The sequence below is a fragment of the Colobus angolensis genome, unplaced genomic scaffold (assembly GCF_000951035.1).
Source record: "Colobus angolensis palliatus isolate OR3802 unplaced genomic scaffold, Cang.pa_1.0 Scaffold40, whole genome shotgun sequence".
NCBI classification, from domain to species: Eukaryota; Metazoa; Chordata; class Mammalia; order Primates; family Cercopithecidae; genus Colobus; species Colobus angolensis.
This window is the reverse complement of record NW_012117377.1, coordinates 7,703,557-7,723,104: the sequence shown is the minus strand read 5'-3', so window position 1 is coordinate 7,723,104 and position 19,548 is coordinate 7,703,557. Positions and strand designations below refer to the sequence as shown.

The 19,548-nt window shown below is 46.7% G+C and overlaps 1 protein-coding gene across 1 annotated transcript in view; it reads right to left on the bottom strand.

Moving 5' to 3' along the window:
* KIF26B (kinesin family member 26B) overlaps positions 1-19,548 on the bottom strand; it is a 196,256-nt gene that overhangs the window by 27,098 nt on the left and 149,610 nt on the right. Inside the window, exon 7 of the mRNA XM_011955773.1 lies at positions 18,385-18,544. Coding sequence (XP_011811163.1) covers positions 18,385-18,544 — 160 coding nt within the window. The remainder of the gene's footprint in view (positions 1-18,384; positions 18,545-19,548) is intronic.

Below are 19,548 nucleotides of genomic sequence, written 5' to 3'. Positions count from 1 at the left end.
TCCAAAAAAAAAAAAAAAAAAGCCAGGGATGGTGGCATGTGCCTGTAGTCCCAGCTACAGGAGGTTGAAGTAGGTGGACTGCTTGAGCCCAGCAGGTCAAGGCTTCAGCGAGCCAAGATCGCACCACTACACTCCAGCTTCAGTGACCAGAATGAGACCCTGTCTCAAAAAATGGTAATAATAAAAAAAATGCGAAATGGAAAATATTTTAAGCAAATGATAGTGAAAATATCTGTCATTACCACAACTTTAGGATACAGACAAAGCAGTACTTAGCGAGCAATGTAGGTGCTTATAGAACAAAAAAGGGAAACTGCTAAGCTATATAACCACCTTAAGATGGGAGATAAAGAATAGCAAAGTATGGCCTGGTGCGGTGGCTCAGGCCTGTAATCCCAGCACTCTGGGAGGCTGAGATGGGAGGATCACCTGAGCTCAGGAGTTCAAGACCAGCCTGGGCAATGCAGTGAGACCCTGTCTCTACAAAAAAAAAAATTTTTAAATTAACCAGGCGTGGTGGTGCACACCTGTAGTCCCAGTTACTCAGGATGCTGAGGTGGGAGGATCGCTGTTGAGCCTGGGAGATCAAGGCTGCAGTGAGCTATGACCACATCACTGCACTCCAGCCTGGGTGACAAGACCTTTGTCTCCCCCACCCCCCAAAAAATAAATAAATAGCAAAGAACAGAAATTAATAAAATGGAAAATGAACATGCCATAAAGAAAATGAGTGAAGCACAATGTTATTAAGACTGAAGTGACGACGCAGGGCTAGAGAGCCCAGAGACAGCTCCACACTGAGGCAAACACTGAAATGACTGAACGATCGTTCCTGGTCAGTGTGGGCTCAACGAGTGGTGCCTACAGAAGGTATCCAGAGTTTACAAAGAATTCCTATGAATCAATAAACAAAAAGCTAAGCAACTGTACAGAAAAGCAGGCAGAAGACATGAACAAGAGCTACACAAAAAGAGAATAATAAACATGAAAATATACTCAACCTTAGCAGTCATCAGGAAAATTGCAAATTAAAATTACAATGACATGCCATTAAATATTCACCTGATGGCCAAAACATTAAAAATCAAACCATACAAATACTGACAAGGTTGGGAATAGTAGGAACTCTCATATGTCATTAGACTCTTATTAGCTATCAGGGTTTCACCGAAGAGAGCACATGACCTTACCACAGGGCTTCATGGGAAGAAGCACCCGCAGGAAAGATGCCTTTTGGGGTAGGTATAGAGACAATTGAGGCCCAGGGCATTGGGGGTTTGCAACAAGGTAGAGGCAGGAGGATGGGGGTGGAGGGTGGCAGCATGGGGCGTTCTTGGAGAGCACGAAGGTACTGGGTACCTGTGGGGTGGGGGCTTAGCACTGAGTGGGGAGGTGGTGACAAGGCCCAGAAATCTAACTTGGCTCATTTACAAGTTTGCCCCTTACCAGTTCCACTATCAGTGGTGAGTCAAGAGTGGCTGCTGGTATTTCTGTTACCTGCTTCTGCATGCTCCAGGCTGCTGTGACAAAGTACATTTCGAGGAAACCTACTTAGACGCATTTGTGGTACTGGTCCTACGAGACTACCATGAACATGCAATGACTGAGTATATACAAAAAACCGAGTCTATGGCTTGGCACTAGCAGGTGCTGCACTACCAAAGTTTGAGTGATGATGACGATGATCATGATGGTAAAGCCGGTGATTTCCTGGCACAGTTTGGCACAGAGAAGTAATGAGGCTGGGAATTACCAAGAGAAAAAAGAACAACCCTCATAACAAATGACACCACCACAAAAATATCCTCAAAGCATGCGAGTCTGACTTCTAGGCCCCCAAGTTAAAACCATCGGCAAGGTGGCTCAGCTGTCACAAGAGGCTCATCTCGTGGCCCTGCACACCTGGGTGCCTAGGAAACGGGAACAAATCCTATCCAACGTAGACGTTGTCACCCAGTGAGTAAAATCTCAGAACCGATAGAGCGCAATATGGTTTGGATGTTTGTGCCCTCAAAGCTCATGCTGAAATGGGATTCCCAGTGTTGGAGGTGGGGCCTCGCGGGAGGGGGCTGGAGCATGGGGGCAGATCCCTCCTGAATGGCTTAGAGCCATCCCCTGTTGATGAGCGAGTTCTCGCTCTGTTAGTTCACACAAGATCCGGCTGTTTCAAAGAGTCTGGGACCTCCCCCTTCTCTCTCTCGCACCCTCTGTTGCCCTGTGACACGCCTGTTCCCCCTTCACCTTCCATCATGATTAGAAGCTTCCTGAGGCCTCACCAGTAGATGATGCTGGCACCACGCTTCCCGTACAGCCTGTGGAACTGTAAGCCAAAAATAAACCTTTCTCCTTAGAAATTACCCTGCCTCGGGTATTTCTTTGCAGTGAGACAAGAATGGCCTACCACATTCCTTTGGAATATTGCTTGGGACTGGACTGCCCTGGCCTAAACAGGACAGCAGGAGTTTATGCTCTGGATCTCAGGCTTTGGAGCTTCTGGCTCGAGTCATTTTCTACTCAAACGTATATAGCAAGAAGGCTCGGCCTGATGGGATTTTGCCATATGCACTCACAACTTTAAGAGACAGTTTGAAATGCGTCAGCAACCCCTTTCCTATTGTGGATCCTGGGCCTGGACACGTGGCTGGCACAGCTATCCTCCAGATTCCGCGGGGAAACACCGGCCCCACCATCTGGCCCTGTGCAATGGCGCACTGAGGTTTGTTTCACCTGCATCTCTGATGGCCTGCAGGCATCCACGTCCCTTTCCTCATGGAGCAACAAGATGGAGGTCAGGGGGTTGACTGTGAGGTTGGCCTGAGATGAAAGCTCAGCTGCCTGTGGACACACAGTCTATTTTCAGTGTATTAGAGGATGCTGGCTCGGGTCAAACTTGACAATCCAGAAGGCGATGGGAAGTTCTGGTTTACAAACTTGGGTTCGCTGGTACTATGTGCTAAGCAATTTAGCTGTGAGGTTGGTCATATCCTAAGTGGGAACACCCATGTGCCAGTGTCTATATTATACTATGAAAGGCACACAAAAAATCCTGGAAGAGACTTGTACATCATTGTCATCATTCTCAGAGCTCTTCAGTGTACCAAATGCCTTCATCTGCACGATCTCATTCACTCCTCATGACAGGCTGTCTGCCACCCCCTCCGCAGTTTACAGACGGAGCCTGGGGACTCTCAGGTCACACAGGCAGCAGGCGAGGAGCTGGGGCTGGAACTCAGGTCCCCCTAGTCTGATCTGTGTGCTTTTCCCCACACCTCATCCAGGGGCTGATGTGGGGACTGAAAGGGAAGGCGCTGGAGCCTGACTGAATCCTAGGGAAGGCGCTGGAGCCCGAGCGTGTCTGAATCCTAGGGAAGGCGCTGGAGCCCGAGTGTGTCTGAATCCTAGGGAAGGCACTGGAGCCCGACTGTTTGAATCCTAGGGAAGGCGCTGGAGCCCAAGCGTGTCTGAATCCTAGGGAAGGCGCTGGAGCCTGACTGTGTTTGAATCCTAGCTTACCAGTATTGTGCATGGGACGGGGGCTCCTTGTATCTGTTTCTTCATCTATAAAATAGGAGTAATCACAGCATTTATCCCTGGGGCTGACGTGAGGGTGAAAAGAGAATCCTCGTCCTGTAGAGAGACTGGGCTCGCCCTAGCAAACACTCACACGCTGGTAGCTCTGCGAGGCTTGTTGCTTTTGTACAATGCCCATGACTCCAAGACCAGGTGGAGAGGTCCCTGGACAGAGAACTCAGAGCTCAAAGGCGGACTCTGACTCCAACCACAAAGCTTTTACAGGAATCATCACTTCTTTTCATTCATAGACTATAGACTCAAATGAAGGACTTTGGTGAAAAAAAACCCTTGGCTTTTGGAAAGGTCAAACTGAATGGTGTTTCAAGGTGGCTATTACCTTTTTCCCAAAGGATATTGTCAAGCAGGGGCCATTTCATTATTCCAGCAAGAAATCAAGCCAAGAAGCTTTGCTTTTTCAGAATGTGACTGTCAAACAGGCCACTGTGGGCGAGCTCTGGGCCGCGGATTCCTCCGGTTCCCTAGAGTGGGTCAAGATTGAATGACTCAGAAGAGGGACACGCCAGCAGGCAGGGTCCTGGGCTTGAACACAGAGAAACTCCCATCTCACTCACTCACAGTGGTCTTGCAAAACGTTCATCTGAACAGCTGATGAAACTCCATCCACACATAGCCTAAGCGTCCTTCTTGGCACCTGGCACATGGTCTTCTAGATGCAGCTCAAAATTAGGGAGCTCAGTATGGTATCAAATGGTAGGCTGCCATCCCAAACCTGGGGACATGAACCAGTGAAGGCCTTTCCTTAGAGCTCTAATGCATGCCCAGAACTTCCCTGTACTTATATCCATCCTTAGGGCACCAGCGCCAAATCCATGTGATAAATGACTATTACAGTTTCAGTAACTCAAGCTTTGGGGTAAATTCTACGGCATATTTGCTTCTGCCAAATTCTAGACACGTGGAGAGTTGTAGTACTAAACAGGAATCTATACTTGCATCTTAATATTCACAGATGACTTCCTGGAACTTTTTTTTCTGAGATAGAGTCTCGCTCTGTTGCCCAGGCTGGAGTGCAATGGCACGATCTAAGCTCACTGCAACCTCCACCTCCCTGGTTCAAGTGATTCTCCTGCCTCAGCCTCCCAAGTAGCTGAGATTACAAGCATGTGCTACCATGCCTGGCTTTTTTTTTTTTTTTAAGTAGATACTGGTTTTAGCCATGTTGGTCTGGTCTTAAACTCCTGACCTCAAATCATCTGCCCTCCTTGGGCTCCCAAAATGTTGGGATTATAGGCGTGAGCCACTGCGCCCGGCCTACTTGCTGGAACTGCTTACCTCTTTCCTTGAGTGTACTTGATAATGTGACTTTTAACTGCTTTATGCCTTGCACTCTAATTTGTGTACTTTTTTCCTCTGTCCTACTGGTGCTCTCTGCATCAGCCCTAATGCTTAGACTAGTACTGTACATTTTGTAGATGCTTGATGAATTTGTCAAAATAACCTGGTAGAGCAAATGTTTTTTTTTTTTTTTTTTTTTTTTTTTGAGACGGAGTCTCGCGCTGTCGCCCAGGCTGGAGTACAGTGGCCGGATCTCAGCTCACTGCAAGCTCCGCCTCCCGGGTTTACGTGATTCTCCTGCCTCAGCCTCCCGAGTAGCTGGGACTACAGGCGCCCGCCACCTCGCCCGGCTAGTTTTTGTATTTTTTAGTAGAGATGGGGTTTCACCGTGTTCATCAGGATGGTCTCGATCTCCTGACCTTGTGATCTGCCCGTCTCGGCCTCCCAAAGTGCTGGGATTACAGGCTTGAGCCACCACGCCCAGCCTTATTTTTTTGTTTTTTTTGAGACAGGGTCTTGCTCTGTTCCCCAGGCTGGGGTGCAGTGGCATGATCATAGCCGACTGCAGCCTCAACCTCCCAGACTCACGCAATCCTCCCACCTCAGCCTGCCAAGTAGCTGGGACTACAGACACACGCCACTATGCCTGGCTAATATATTAAAAATTTTTTTTGCACAGATGGAGTCTCACTATGTTGCCCAGGCTGGTCTTGAACTTAGGCTCAAGTGATCCTCCTGCCTTGGCTTCCTGAAGTGCTGGGATTACAAGTGTGAGCCACTGTGTGTGGCGTCCATCATGATCTTGATGAGCTCATATGATAGATGTATGTAAACAATTATTTAAACTGTAAATGCCTACATTAAAATACCTACAGAATGCCACTGAGTTGGAAGATGGAAACAACTTTCCTGGAGCAAAGAATTAGGAGGGGGGAAGGAGATCAGAGAAGGCTTGAGAGGGGAGATAATATTTGAGATAGGCCAGGCACAGTGGCTCAAGCCTGTAATCCCGGCAATTTGGGAGGCCGAGACGGGCGGATCACGAGGTCAGGAGATCGAGACCATCCTGACTAACATGGTGAAACCCTGTCTCTACTAAAAAATACAAAAAACTAGCCGGGTGAGGTGGTGGGCACCTGTAGTCCCAGCTACTCGGGAGGCTGAGGCAGGAGAATGGTGTAAACCCGGGAGGCAGAGCTTGCAATGAGCTGAGATCCAGCCACTGCACTTCAGCCAGGGTGACAGAGCGAGACTCCGTCTCAAAAAAAAAAAGGAAAAAAAAAAATTTGGGATAAGCCTCAAAGAATAAGCATAAAGGAATCCAAGAATTTTCAGTTATTATTAATGGAAAACTGATTGACCTGGAGCAGTGGCTCCCACCTGTAATCCTGTAATCCCAGCACTTTGGGAGGCCGAGACAGGTGGATTGCTTGAGCTCAGGATTTCAAGGCCAGCCTAGGAAACATGATAAAACCCTGTCTCTAAAAAAAATATACACTATTAGCCAGGCATGGTGGTGTGCACCAGTAGTCCCAGCTACATGGGAGGCTGAGGTGGGAGGATCACTGGAGCCTGGGGGTGCAGTGAGCCTTGTTTGTGTCATTGCACTCCAGTCTGGGTGACGGAGTGACACCCTGTCTCAAAATGAAAACTCATAATGTAACTGACCATATTGAATGATTAATGGAGGAACCAAGTGAGCATCTCATTAGATGCAGAGATAGGTTCGATTAACTTCAACAATCAGGTTTTAAAAACTTGTTAGAAATCCACCAACAGAAGAATATTTTGCAATATCCAAATGGAAAAATCATACAGCAATGAAGATTAAGAACCTGTAGCTGTGTACATCAAGATGGATCTCAAAAATGAAATACTGATCAAAAGAAGGTATAGAAGGGCATAGAACAGAGTGTGATTTCATTTGCATAACGTTCAACAGCAGACAAAACTAAACAGTATGTTTTGGGGGGGAACACACACTTATGTGGTAAAACTTATAAGACAAGCCAGGGCATCAAAAACAGAGAATTCAGCACTGTGGTCACCTCTGGAACAGGCAGGAGGGGGACAGAAGGCAGGCGATCGACCACACAAGGGCACCTAAGCTGGTGAAATGTTCTATTTCCGAAGCCGGTGCTGGGCACACAGATTTTTTTGTCATTCTGTAGACTGAGCAGATGTGTTTCTACATCTGTATATGCAACACATCTTACAATCAGAACGTGTCAGAGACATCAGAAGAATCTCGCAAACGGAGGAGGAGCTCCAGCGCAGTACTGGAGTAGGGTATGTTCTTGGTAACTACTGATTGAATGAATGAATGAATGAATGAATGAATGAATGAACGAAAGAAACAGCATCGGCAACGCACGTGACTGTGAGAGGGTGTGGGGTGTTAAGTCATCTCTATGAAGTTTCTGTGGTCAGAAAGGTGCGTGTGGCCCAAATTTGGAAGAGCTCCATAAGGCCACAAAAGGGTTTCAAGTACCCTGTAGCCAACAGGAAGCCACTGAAGGTTTTCAAGGCTGAGAGACATCAGACTTGCATTTTAAAGGGGCCTTCTGGCAGCTATGTGGAGTGTAAAGAAAACAAAAATCCCGTCTTCACCAAAAAGAGTTCTCGTAAGGAAACAGTGGATACGGCAGCTGCCCGTAATGAAGGGAGCAGTGAACTTTGCTCAGGAAACGATATAAAAATACCTTCAGTGTATACAGCAATTGCAATTAGTTCTCAGCATGGGATTTCATGCTCAGGGATGACAAGGTCTCATGGGAGAAACAACCCTTGATAAGTGGTTTGAAAGACACCAACACGGTGTTTTAAAGACAAACACATTTGACCCTGGGAAAAACTGGCATGTGAGGGCACAAAACTAAAAAATACGTATGCTTATAAATGGGAGGCTGCCAGATCTAGAAATGCCCCCAAGTTTTCATTGATCTCATCAGTAGGGAGTGAGAAGAAAGAATAGTGAGGATAAAAAGAAACAGCAACTGTGGTCATTGCCCTGAAGAACAGAATATCATAAAGTCTCTTAAAAGCCTACTATCCCTCAAACCACCTCTACTTCTTTGGTTCTCCCTTTGTCATATCAAAATGAAATTCAGCTCTGTTTTAGTTACAAAATTACCAGGTACATTAGATGATTTGATACAACTTAACTTCTCCACAAATGTAACTATTCAAAAATTGTTCAATTACACATGAAATGAATTATCACCTCATTTGCATGAACAAAAAATATCTGTTAATGCTCAATTGGGCCTGAACCAGCTGTGAAACAGGTGAGAATTTATGGCTGGATACTCTGACTGAAGCTCTATTAATGTTCAAGACAGATTTTTAATGAATTAATCCCCAACTCATTTATATGCTCCATCCTGTCCAATGCCTAATTGTGCCTAAATCAAGCCATCCTTGGATAATCACAGCCCCCTGTGGGTGCCCAAGGGCGTCTCAGGCTCTCTGCTCTGTCCCTGGACTAACCTAAAGCCCTCCTTCTTTGGCTGCTTTCTTTCTGGTTACGACACAACTTGTGAAACGATGATTAGTCATCATTAAAGGTCACACTTCGCTGTGGATTCGGAGTCTTCATTTGGCTTAGTGGTTTGTCATGATTTGTGTGGGATCATCTCTGTATCAACGCAGGGAATGACAGAACAGCTGTGAACGACTCAGGCGTTTAGAGGATTGACTGTGGCAAACTCTGGAAGACGCAGATGAGCGTGAGTCGAGAATGAGTGGGACTCCAGTAGGAGAGAGCTTGAGAGTCACCGCTCTGGCCAGAGAGCCCTCGTGACACTCCTCAGCGCCACCAGGCCCCGTCTTCCCTTAGTGCCGACTCAGCGCTGATGTGCCTATATCACCAGTCACTAGGTGCTCAGTGTCTGTATCCCTGTAAGTTGCCCAAGAATGGAGATCATCTGTTCTATCCCTGGTGTTTACTGTAGCGACCCAATGCATATTTTTGAATGAATGAGTAAAGGAATCAATGGGAAACTTAATTTCTGCTATACATTGCTCAGAGTATTTTCTCTGTATGTTTGGTGACCTCAATTAGGCTTATCATAGAACCAGTTCCCGAAATTCCTCCCCCAGTTCTTTTGGGCCAGAATCTACCTTGCTGATGAGAACAGCACTGAGTTCTACGGATGACAGAGTTCAGTGTTATGAGTCACGTGGGGTGTGAGATGTAAAGTGAAATTTATATCAAAGTTGGCCTTGACAATCTCTTTGAATGAAAACCATTCTCTCACTAAGTCCAACACAGACAAGTTTTACTTCAGCATTAAAAACATACCACCTCTCTAAGTGCACACCAGAAGTACTCGGCTTGCATTCAAAGGCCATATGAAAAAGGAGTATCTTTAAATATTTGAATCACGCCCCAGTCACTGGGATACACAGATACAACTAGGGGTGCAGCAGCATCAGACCCTCACCCCTGACTCATTCTCAGGCCCACTGGACTGTTTGAGGGCAGAGTCCTTTGCCTCCTTACATCATGACTTCACTTTCGTGCAGAGCCTTTAGAATGCTCTTAAGTATCTGTATCAGGCAGCCACACTGTGTGTTAGGCACACAAACTCTTGTTGAATAAATGCATGAGGGTTCATTTCAATAGATGGTAATTATAATCCACTTGGCCAAAAAAAAAAAAAAAAAGATCCATACTTTCAAAGTCAAGGAATGCACAGAAGATAGGATGGTGGCAGAATCACGTGGGCTACACGATTCTGAAAGATGATAAAACAGTGACCTTTCTGCCTTTGAAGCAGGTCTCTTTGTCTATCACAGACATCGTCTCCATGGAACCTACAGTATGTTTCTGAGGCGGACAAGGAGTAAGAACGATTATGATTTTGCTGATGGAGAAATGAAAAGCTCGGGGAGAGTGTCTGCGTGTGTGAGGTTAGCCATGGCAGGGGCGCTAGGATCCATGTTGCCTGGCCTCCGCTCAGCACTAGCTCTACCGCGCAGGCTGCAATCCATCTCTTTAGAAATCACAGCGATTCCACCACACATACTTCTCTGGGAGCTCAGTCTGAAGAAACTTCCCAAATTCCAGCTGAGAGGTTGATCATCTTATCTGCCAATTGTGGAATTTCCCAAAGCTTCTATTCTTAGCCAGATGTTTGAGGAAAAGCTCATGATCTCACTCGCCAGCCCTGTCATTCTCACCTCTCCTTTATCTCTTCCCTACCTTTCTTGTACTCAGCAAAGCTTCAAGGCACAGCCTGGGTTAACCTCTGGCGCTCTGACCTGAACCTATTCACTCAGGAATGCCGCTGCAGACCCCAGAGGGGCGGGAGATGGAAACTGTCTTATCAGTGGGCTGTGCCCAGTGTCTGCTTCTCCACTGTGGGAAATGGTTATGCTTCTCCTGCAGGAGCTGCCCCAGATAGATCAGGAGGCCTTCGTGGGGGTCCTGGAGCCAGAGAGAGCCTGGTGGAGTCCCGCAGTTTCCCCCATCAGTGCGGCGTGGGAAGTGGCTCCATGAACTTTCAGGCTCTCACGAGAAAGATTATAGAGTTGTTTTTTTTTTTTTTTTTTAAGGCTCATGAAATAGGCTGAGACTTTCTGAGAGGATACCCTCCATTGGCGGTACCCAGAACAGGGGACTCAGACTGTCAGGCCCCACTGACAGCCACTTAGTGAGGTTAGGATGCCTTCTAATCTACCTGGAGCCTTGCACACTTTCAAAGTCAGGAGTGTCTCACTGCTTATTACATTCTTTTTAATTTTATTTTTTGCCCCCCCTCCCCACCCCCCATCATTACATCCTTACCTGGTATTTCTGATTTAGCCCTGATAAGTAGCTTGGGTCCTGAAAAGAAGATTTCTTTCCCTTTTTTACCTTTTGTATTTGACATTCTTCATTGCCACGGGTATCTAGCCACCGGCCTGGCTTAGCAATCACAGAAACAGGTGAGACCAGGAGACTGACCTGAATGTATGAATTGGCTACCATCAGCCCTACCCCTCGGGTCAGTGCTTTCATTCATTCATTCACTTGGAGGCAGGGTCTTGCTCTGTTGTCCAGGCTGGAGTGCAGTGACATGATCATAGCTTACTGCAACCTCAACCTTCTGGGTTCGAGCGATCCTTCCACCTCAGCCTCCCAAGTAGCTTGGACTGCAGATGTGAACCACCATGCCCAGCTAGTTTTTAATTTTTTTTTTGTGGAGATGAGGCCTCCTTATGTTGCTCAGACTGGTCTGAAACTCCTGGGCTCAAGTGATCCTCCTGCCTAGGCCTTCCAAAGTGCTCAGATTACAGGTGTGAGCCACTGTGCCCGGCCTGTGCTTTTATTTATAATCAACTACACATGTGCAAACTTTGCTGGTATGTTGGATCTTCTGTTGTACCCCATTTGTTATTGCAACAAATGTTGACCGAGCACCACAATATTCCAGAAACTGTACTCGGTGGGGGTGATAAGCTGGGAGGCAGTGAGGCCCTGTTGCCTATTAGCTGTGTGAACTTGGACAAGATACTCAACCTTTCTGTGTCTCAGTTTCCCCATCCATGATACTAGTATGATTATTACAGTACGTATGTCACAGGTGGTCAGAATTAAATATCCATAAGGCATTTAGCACAGCTGGTGAGGCGCAGGAAGAACAACGCCCGAGCTGTGGGGTTCACGATGTGAAATACTGTCCCTGGGGGCTCATTTATGCACCGTGCTAACTACCTTCAGTGTAGCTGAAATGCAAGGAAATAAGTACTAGACATCATTTTCTCCTCCTCCCTATGGTCCCGCAAGTCCAGGCATTAGGAACTTCTACCCCTTTAGCAAGATCAAGACAGAGTTCCTGCTCTCAGTTCTGCCCTTCTATTCACTTCCTCCAAGGGAGGAAGGAAGAAGGTCTGACTGCTGAGGCTGGTGAACGTGAGCCTGGGTGTGACAGCTGGCACTGTCTCACTGTCCTTCCCCTGCAGGCCACGCCATTCCCTCCTCCACTCAGGCCATGGGGGTTGAGGAAGGGGCTGTCTACCCTTTCCTACTCTGCTGGGATTAGCAGGGTTTTAATTCCCAATCATACTCTTGTATCTATTTGATCATTGGTTCAGAATTCGGAAAGAGTTTAATAATAACCTCAGACATTAAACACAAAGGAAGATAAACTTGAAAAGCCAAAAGGGAAAGGAAGACGCCTTCCAATTTCCAGACACCAGGCCTGAGATCGTTATGTCCCATTATGCCACAGCGGCTGCTGCAATGGACAGAGAAAAACATGAGCCGTGGCTTTGCTGCCAAGAGATGACGACAGAGCTGGGACCTGATATTGTTCCCAATTCAGTGAAGCTCTGAGAGGGGCTAGAGCATGTCCTCTTGAGAATGAAAAGGATGAGGTGTAGAGTTCATGTGTCAAACCAGCGGCTGAACAACCGAAGCTTGAACCCAGGGCTTGTGACCGCAGCCAGTCCTCAGAAGGTGTCACTTCTCCCTGAGTGACTGGCGTGGTTCTGTAATGAGCCTGGCAGAATTAATTCAGTGGCAGCTTCTGCCTCAACTCTTAAGAAAATAATAACAACCTCTCGAGATTTCTATAGCTAAATATGAAGATACTGCTAGCCAAGGAAGCAAACAGAGCTAAGAGGGAAAAATAAAAGCAAGTGAGAATGCTAAAAATCTCATAGAAAAGGGACTTCGATGTCCCAGTGACATTCTGAACTCATGTTCTCTGCATCCTAACAGTCATTAAAATGTATAAAAGTGAGTATTTCTAAAGCAGCAATACTAAGAATTATCATTGCTGCAGTTGCCTGGCAACCTGAGACTTTGGTTATTTTATTTCTAAACAGGGAATGCTCTAAACTGGTATCTGGAGTTTGTGCAAATAGTTCTAAATTGATATTCTCCCTGTAAATCAGGAGGAGATAATACAGCATTAATATACATTTAAAGGAGGTTAAATATGCATATGTCTCTCTCTCTCACATACACAGACACACACACACATACACACACACACATATACACACACACACATACACACACACACATATACACACACACACAAACACACACGCACACATACACATACACACACACACATACACACACACACAGATTCTTACATGAACGTCTCCCCGTTTCATGCTATCTTAAACAAATCTGGAGAACTGATACTCCTTTGCATTTTTCCTGACAAATATCTACTTGATTTCATGGTACATCTAAATAACATACATCCAAGTCTGGAGGAAGAGTCTTTCCTCTCCTGTGTGAGATGGGAATTGAACGCTGTGGCTCCGCAGTCCCTACCCTTTTGACCTTTTTGGCACCAGGGACAGGTTTCGTGGAAGACAATTTCTCCATGGACCCAATGGGAGTAGGGAATGGTTTTGGGATGAAACTGCTCCACCTCAGATCATCAGGTATTAGATTCTCATAAGGAGCGCACAAGCTAGATCCCTCACATGCACAGTTCACAATAGCACGAAGTTCCTATGAGAATCCAGTGCCACTCATCAGGCAGGAGGCGGCACTCAGGCGGTCATGCTCCCACTGCTCACCTCCTGCTGTGCAGGCCATTTCCTAACAGGCCAGGGACCTGTACGAGTCTGTGGCCTGGGGGTTTGGGACCCTGCTCTAGCTAACAGCAATGTTGAGCCCCTTTCCCCAGCTTCCCAGACCTTGAGTACTGGGTTTCCAGTTCTGAGAAAGCAGAGACTAAGCCCAAATCTCCATGGGCTCTAGGAAGAAGCGCTTCTCCAGGCAAGGAAGGGGAATGTCTGCATCCTTCAGAGAGGCTCGTCCTGAAGTTCCTGCCAGTGCTGGGCCTGCTGCCACAAGTGCGACCCGCAGGTGCCAGCACCCCACCCTCTCCTGGATGAGAAGAGGCGCTTGCATGTTGAAAAAGCTGCCTCTACTTATGAAGTGTCATTTCCTTTCAAGTCACTGACTTGAACCTGAGCTTCTAGTGCTGCCTGCTGCTTTGAATGAACTGCTGTGCTCCGATGCTACAAGCTTCAAGATGACCTTGGTTCCTGACTCCTCACTGGGGCCTTAGGAGGAAAAGAGTTCCCTTTATAGCCCCTGAGGATGGGCTCATTGCTTTTGTGGAACACAGGCTTCTGGAAGTGGATGCTGCCTGTGGTGTTTGCTTGTGGCCTGCAGCTTTGCATCCACCACAGAGAGGAGGAGGCGAGCTCAGCACAGCTGCTGAGACCCAAAGTGCCTCAGTGACTGATCTCAACAAACAAGGATTAGGTCTGGATCTGAACCATAGACCAAACCCGTAAGAGGGAGGTGCTGCGACGGATGGCTATGTAGCCATCATTTCCACGACGGGATGGCTATGTAGCACCATTTTTCAAGATGACTGGGAGAAGCATCTCAGACAGGCACAACATGAGAGGGCCATAGAATGACTTTCCTGAGTTCTTGTTAAAGGGCAGCCAAGACATTAGCAACTAGCTGTTGTTTAGAAACATAGTGTTTAGAAACACCGAGTTGGCAAATAAGCAAACAGCTCATATGACCCATTAAAGGAATTCTTTCTCCATATGGAGTAGCAGTTACAAATGAAGGTAAATGCTTCAGGGCTTGCAGGAGCCCTGCGTGAAAGGTGTGGTTTCTAAGAGTCCGTGCCCTTTGCAAGGCAACATCTAAGAGAACCAGAAATTCTGTTTTTGAGAGAAGTGGGTCGCGGTTAGAATCTGAGTCTCGAAAGGCCGCGGTCCTTCAGATGAGCTGGGACGTAACACGCTTTAGCCGAGGCTCAGTTCACCCTGACAGATCCTTGCGGCAGTTCTGGGGGCCAACTCCTGTGCGGTGTGCCTGAAACACTGGCTTTTGGCCTGAGAAGTCATTTCAATGCTTCTGCCTATTTTTTCTTATCCATTAAATGGGAAGACTCCTAGCACCTTGGTGCCCAAGAGTGGTAAGGAACAGCAAATGACTGTACCGAATAAAGAAGATTTGCAAATGCACTGTCAAAATGCTCAAACGAGGGCAGGGTTACCTAGATGTGGAGGCTCTCAAAAATTAGAGCGTAATTTGTGCAGCCTGTCAGTGCAGAACTGATGAGGGGCTGGAGTCCTTGGTGGTCTCCCTGCCTTTCCTGCATGCTTTTCTGAATGGTGCCACTGTCTAGGGCCGACTTACGGCACCTGGACTGGCCGGCAAGCCTGTGCCGTGCAACGTGCCTGTGCCATGTAATGGCTGAGGTGGGAAACCTGCTCCACATCTCTTGCATCTTCAAGGGCAATATCATTTGCAAAGTCCCATTCAGCGCACATGGAGGGTGCCTGTGGGAATGCCTGGGATGGGTAATGAATCCAAACTCATTTCCAGCTTTGCTCAAATGACAGATAGCCTGGTAAAATGATGAAGAGGAATGAAGACAGGCTACAGCCCCTCTGTGTACATTCCAGTGAATTTCCCAGGAGCAAGCACAAGTAACGCAGGTTCCAAGCACAGAGTTGTCTGGGGAGACAAATGGAGAGGTAGTGGGGTGTCTGTGTTTTGGGGGTGGGGCAAGGAAGAGAAGATGGAATTTGGTTTTCTATCTTTGTTTCTATTTTTCTTCCCCCGTAAGTGAGCAGGAGGAGTAACAGGAAACCGCAAGGGCAGGAAACTTCCCGTTCTCTAAGGAACCCATTGCAAAGACAAGGTTTGACACCCTGAAGGTGTTTAGTATGCTAACAAAATGCTGCATAATGTGGCTTCAGAGCGCCGATGGAACTGATACCAGAAATCTGGGCCTTCCTGCTGTGCTGGGCTCCCCTGCCGTGCAGAGCAAAGGCAGCTCCGACTTTGGAGAGCTTGAGGAGAAGTGGGCGTGGGTCTGCAGCTCTGAACTGTCAAGGCCTCTGAAGCTGTGAAAAGGGAGGCAGTTTGATCCCGCCACCCACTGGCCAGGTGACTTGAGTAAATCTTCACCTTATCTTTCTGTACCTCAAAAGAGGGCGGTTTCTAGTTGATGAATCACTTTGTAAATGTAAATTTGCAGGTGCTAAATATTGAATCTAGGCTGCGGCCCAGATCCAGAGAAAACATCACGGCAAGGGTCTTTTTAAGATCACGCACAATAAAGGGCGTTAAGGACACTGAGGGGCGGCAGAAGAAATGCACCGGCCGATGGATGTTTCGGGGAGGACAGTGCTGGCTGGACAGCCAGGCCGCCATGTTTCCGGCACCAGGCAACCCAGCAAGGTCTCGATGAGGTGTGTTAGGGCAGGGCAAGGACAGCTGGTGAGTCTGTACCCACGCCATCAATAGCTCAACCAGGCCACGGGACAGCTCCAGGATTGGGTCTTGTGCTGACACCGCATGGATGCTAGTCTGTGCTTGAGACACAGAAACACTTTAATGATCACTCTCTCAGTGCCACAAGAGAAGGAAGGGGACTCCTGGAATGAAGGCAGGCAGCTGTCTGCAGGGACTGGTGAGTGCAGGTATCTCCCAGGAGCGCAGGTGGCCAGGTGGCAGGGCCAGCATGTTAAAAGTATGCTTAATTAACAACAGGCTTGAACAATTCATACAAATTTTTTCTTTTTTCTTTTCTTTTTTTTTTTTTTTTGAGACAGGGTCTCACTCTGTTGCCCAGGCTGGTGCAGTAGCGTGATCTCAACTCACTGCAGCCTCTGCCTCCTGGGCTCAAGTGACCCTTCCACCTCAGCCTCCCAAGCAGCTGGGACTATAAGCATGCAACACCACGCCCGGCTGATTTTTGTATTTTTGTAGACACAGGTTTTTGCCATGTGGCCCAGGCTGGTCTTGAACTACTGGGCTCAAGCAATCCTCCCTCCTCAGCCTCCCAAAGTGCTGGAAATACAGGTGTGAGCCACCACGCTGGGCCATAAAAACAATTTTTAATGTTTCTCTACTCATTTATAATAAAACCCAACTCTAAGTTACTTTAAATTAAAAATAGTTTCATGTTTACATGCATCTGTGTTCTCACCATCAATTCAACAACTATTTATAGAAATCATAAAAGCATGTCGCCCTGCAGAAACAGTGGAAAACCTGTAAGTAAAATATATAATCGATGACCTCCTAATAAGGTGCAATTTGGAATTTTATTTACACCATGATCTATGAAGTTATGACATTAACAGGCATGATTCTCATTTTATGGAAACCAGTGAGGGCCAGTAACTCTTCCCTTCATCTCCAACTCCAACAGTTGCCCTCCCCTGCCCTTTCTCCCCACCCGTTGAATTTATTCAACTACAGAAATGACATCAAATGAAACTCTATAATTCTTCAACTTAAAAATTTTTTCCTATACAAAAGTGTTGTTACAAGAGCTGGGAAAACCATTTCTGGGTTTATCCAACTAGGATTCCAAATTTCTAGAAACGAGATGGACAGGATTATAACCCCCATTTAAGCTCCTAAAGTCAGTCCATAGAGTTGAGGGAAAGAAAAACTCCAGCACTCATCCTGAATCTCGGTAATTACAGAATACACTGCTCGACTTTTTCCTCCCACACAAGTAACTTAGGTTTTGTAGGATTTTTACAGATAAAACCATGCATCCACATACAGTTAGTTAATCCTCATGGCAACCTTGTAAGGTCAGTGTTTTTCTCCCTTTAAATAGGTGAGGATAGGCTTGACCAGATAGGTGTTACCAGACTTTCATCAGAGGTTATTGGCCATAGTGTCCTAAATTCTACAATAAACTTTTATACATGTTTTATCATTTTGAGCCTTATATTTCTGTGATGTAAGTAACATGTATAGCTTTAGCCCTCATTTTAGGAAGAATGAAGGTTCATGCAGCTAGTAAGAGGCTCAGCTAGGCCTTGGCAGAAGCCTGGACAGCCAGTCAATGGCCTGCCACCACACGGTCCAATGAGAACGCTTAGTTGGGGTGATGGTGGTGGAGTGGCTTTGTCTCTGCCAGATGTAGGAGCGGCTGTAATTTAATTGTCTTGGAGCAGCAATAAAGAGACAGGAAGGATCCTGGAAGTGACTAAACATTTGCATGGGAAGGCGGGTGCTAATTCTCCCAGCTTTCTAAACTCCCTAGATGGGGCTGCCAGATAAAATACATGACACCGGGAGTGTCCCACGCAATGCTGGGGTACATACTTATAATACAACCTTATTTGTTGGTTATCTGAAATTCGAATTTGCCTGGATATCCTATATTTTTTTGGTTGAGTCTGGTGGCCCCACCCCTAAGGGTAAGCCAGTCTTCCACCCTCATTTTCATCACTATGAAACAGGCGCATCTTTCTAATGGTGACAATGGCCCGCCCCCTTCAGTTGTGAGTGGAGAACGCAACTGAGATAATTTCCTATTTTCCTCTAATTTGAGCAGCCTCAAGTTAGAACTGGAATAGATTTAAGTATTTCCAAAAGTTTTGAATTTGGGAGATCATGCATTACACAACTGTTAGCTAAGGCTGGTCTCCGGCACCGAACTTAGAATGGGGTCCAGGCTGTCCTTCTGTGGCACACCTCTCCCCAGACGGCACTGAGCCAAGCGTCCCACACCATGCTTACCCCCACCGCATTCTTTGAGTAGAAGAGTCACTTACTTGTATGGAATGTGTTTGCTGCCATTGACGAGAGCCAGGATGACATTGCCCAGGGCAGACAGCGAGAGGCACAGTCCTGAGCCTCCTTCTCGATTTTTGCTAAGAGCTTTCACACAGCTGCCAAGATCAATGAGATGCAGGCGGCTGCGACCTCCAGACACTGCCACATAAGAGAAGATGAAAGAGAAACGGTTAAGTTCTGACAAACACTCATCTGTTCTTCATAGAGCTCCTTGGGAAACCTGAGGAAAAATGAAAAGGGGGAGTAAAGGGTTGAAGTTCACGACCTACTAGGAAGCCGCAGCAAAACCACGCTGGGGTCGCAAATAGCATCGGTCCCCTTCCATTCTTTTCAGCACACACCACTGACCTTCTAAAGTCTACTGACATTCACACTACAGATAAAGGAATTCAAATAATTCTTGCAGGTTGAACTGAATGAGATTTTGGAGAAAATAAATGTCTAATTATAAGAGGCTACATTTCTACCTGAATGCCATTTGAACAGCAGAATTCTGAAACTCATCAAGTTAAAACCTGAATGGCTCACGAGTGATTACCAGCTTTGGTTGATCATTATACAGAACCCAACCTAAAGCTCAGCCAGGAATCAGGTTGCAAACCAAAGGCAAAAATCAGGAAGAAATAACAACCAGGTGCAGAGACAGGGAAGACCCAAATATTTGCTGAGTATCTGCCAAGTGCCAGGTGCCGTACAAACATCAGCCTCATTCAATTCCCATGATAAAATCATAAGCTACATACTGTTATCCTTTCTGTATTGATGAGAAAATAACAGTTCCGAAAAGTGAAGTAACTTGCCCATGAGTACTTCTGCTGCCGAAGTACAGGGAGACCAAGGTGGCAACAATTTACAAGACAGAGTACTGCAGAGGAGAGAACTCTAGAGATTAGCAGAAGGTCCGTCAAGGGTTCCACTGAGTGCTGATCAGCACATCTGACATGGTTTGGATGTCTGTGTGCTCCAAATCTCATGTTGAAATGTGATCCTCAATGGTGGAGATGGGTTGTCCACCCCCATGACCCAAACACCTCCCAGCAGGTTCCAACACTGAGAATCACAGGCCTCGTGTTGAAATGTGAGCCTCAGTGTTGGAGATGGGGCCTGGTGGGAGGTGTTTGGGTCTTGGCGGTGGAACCCTC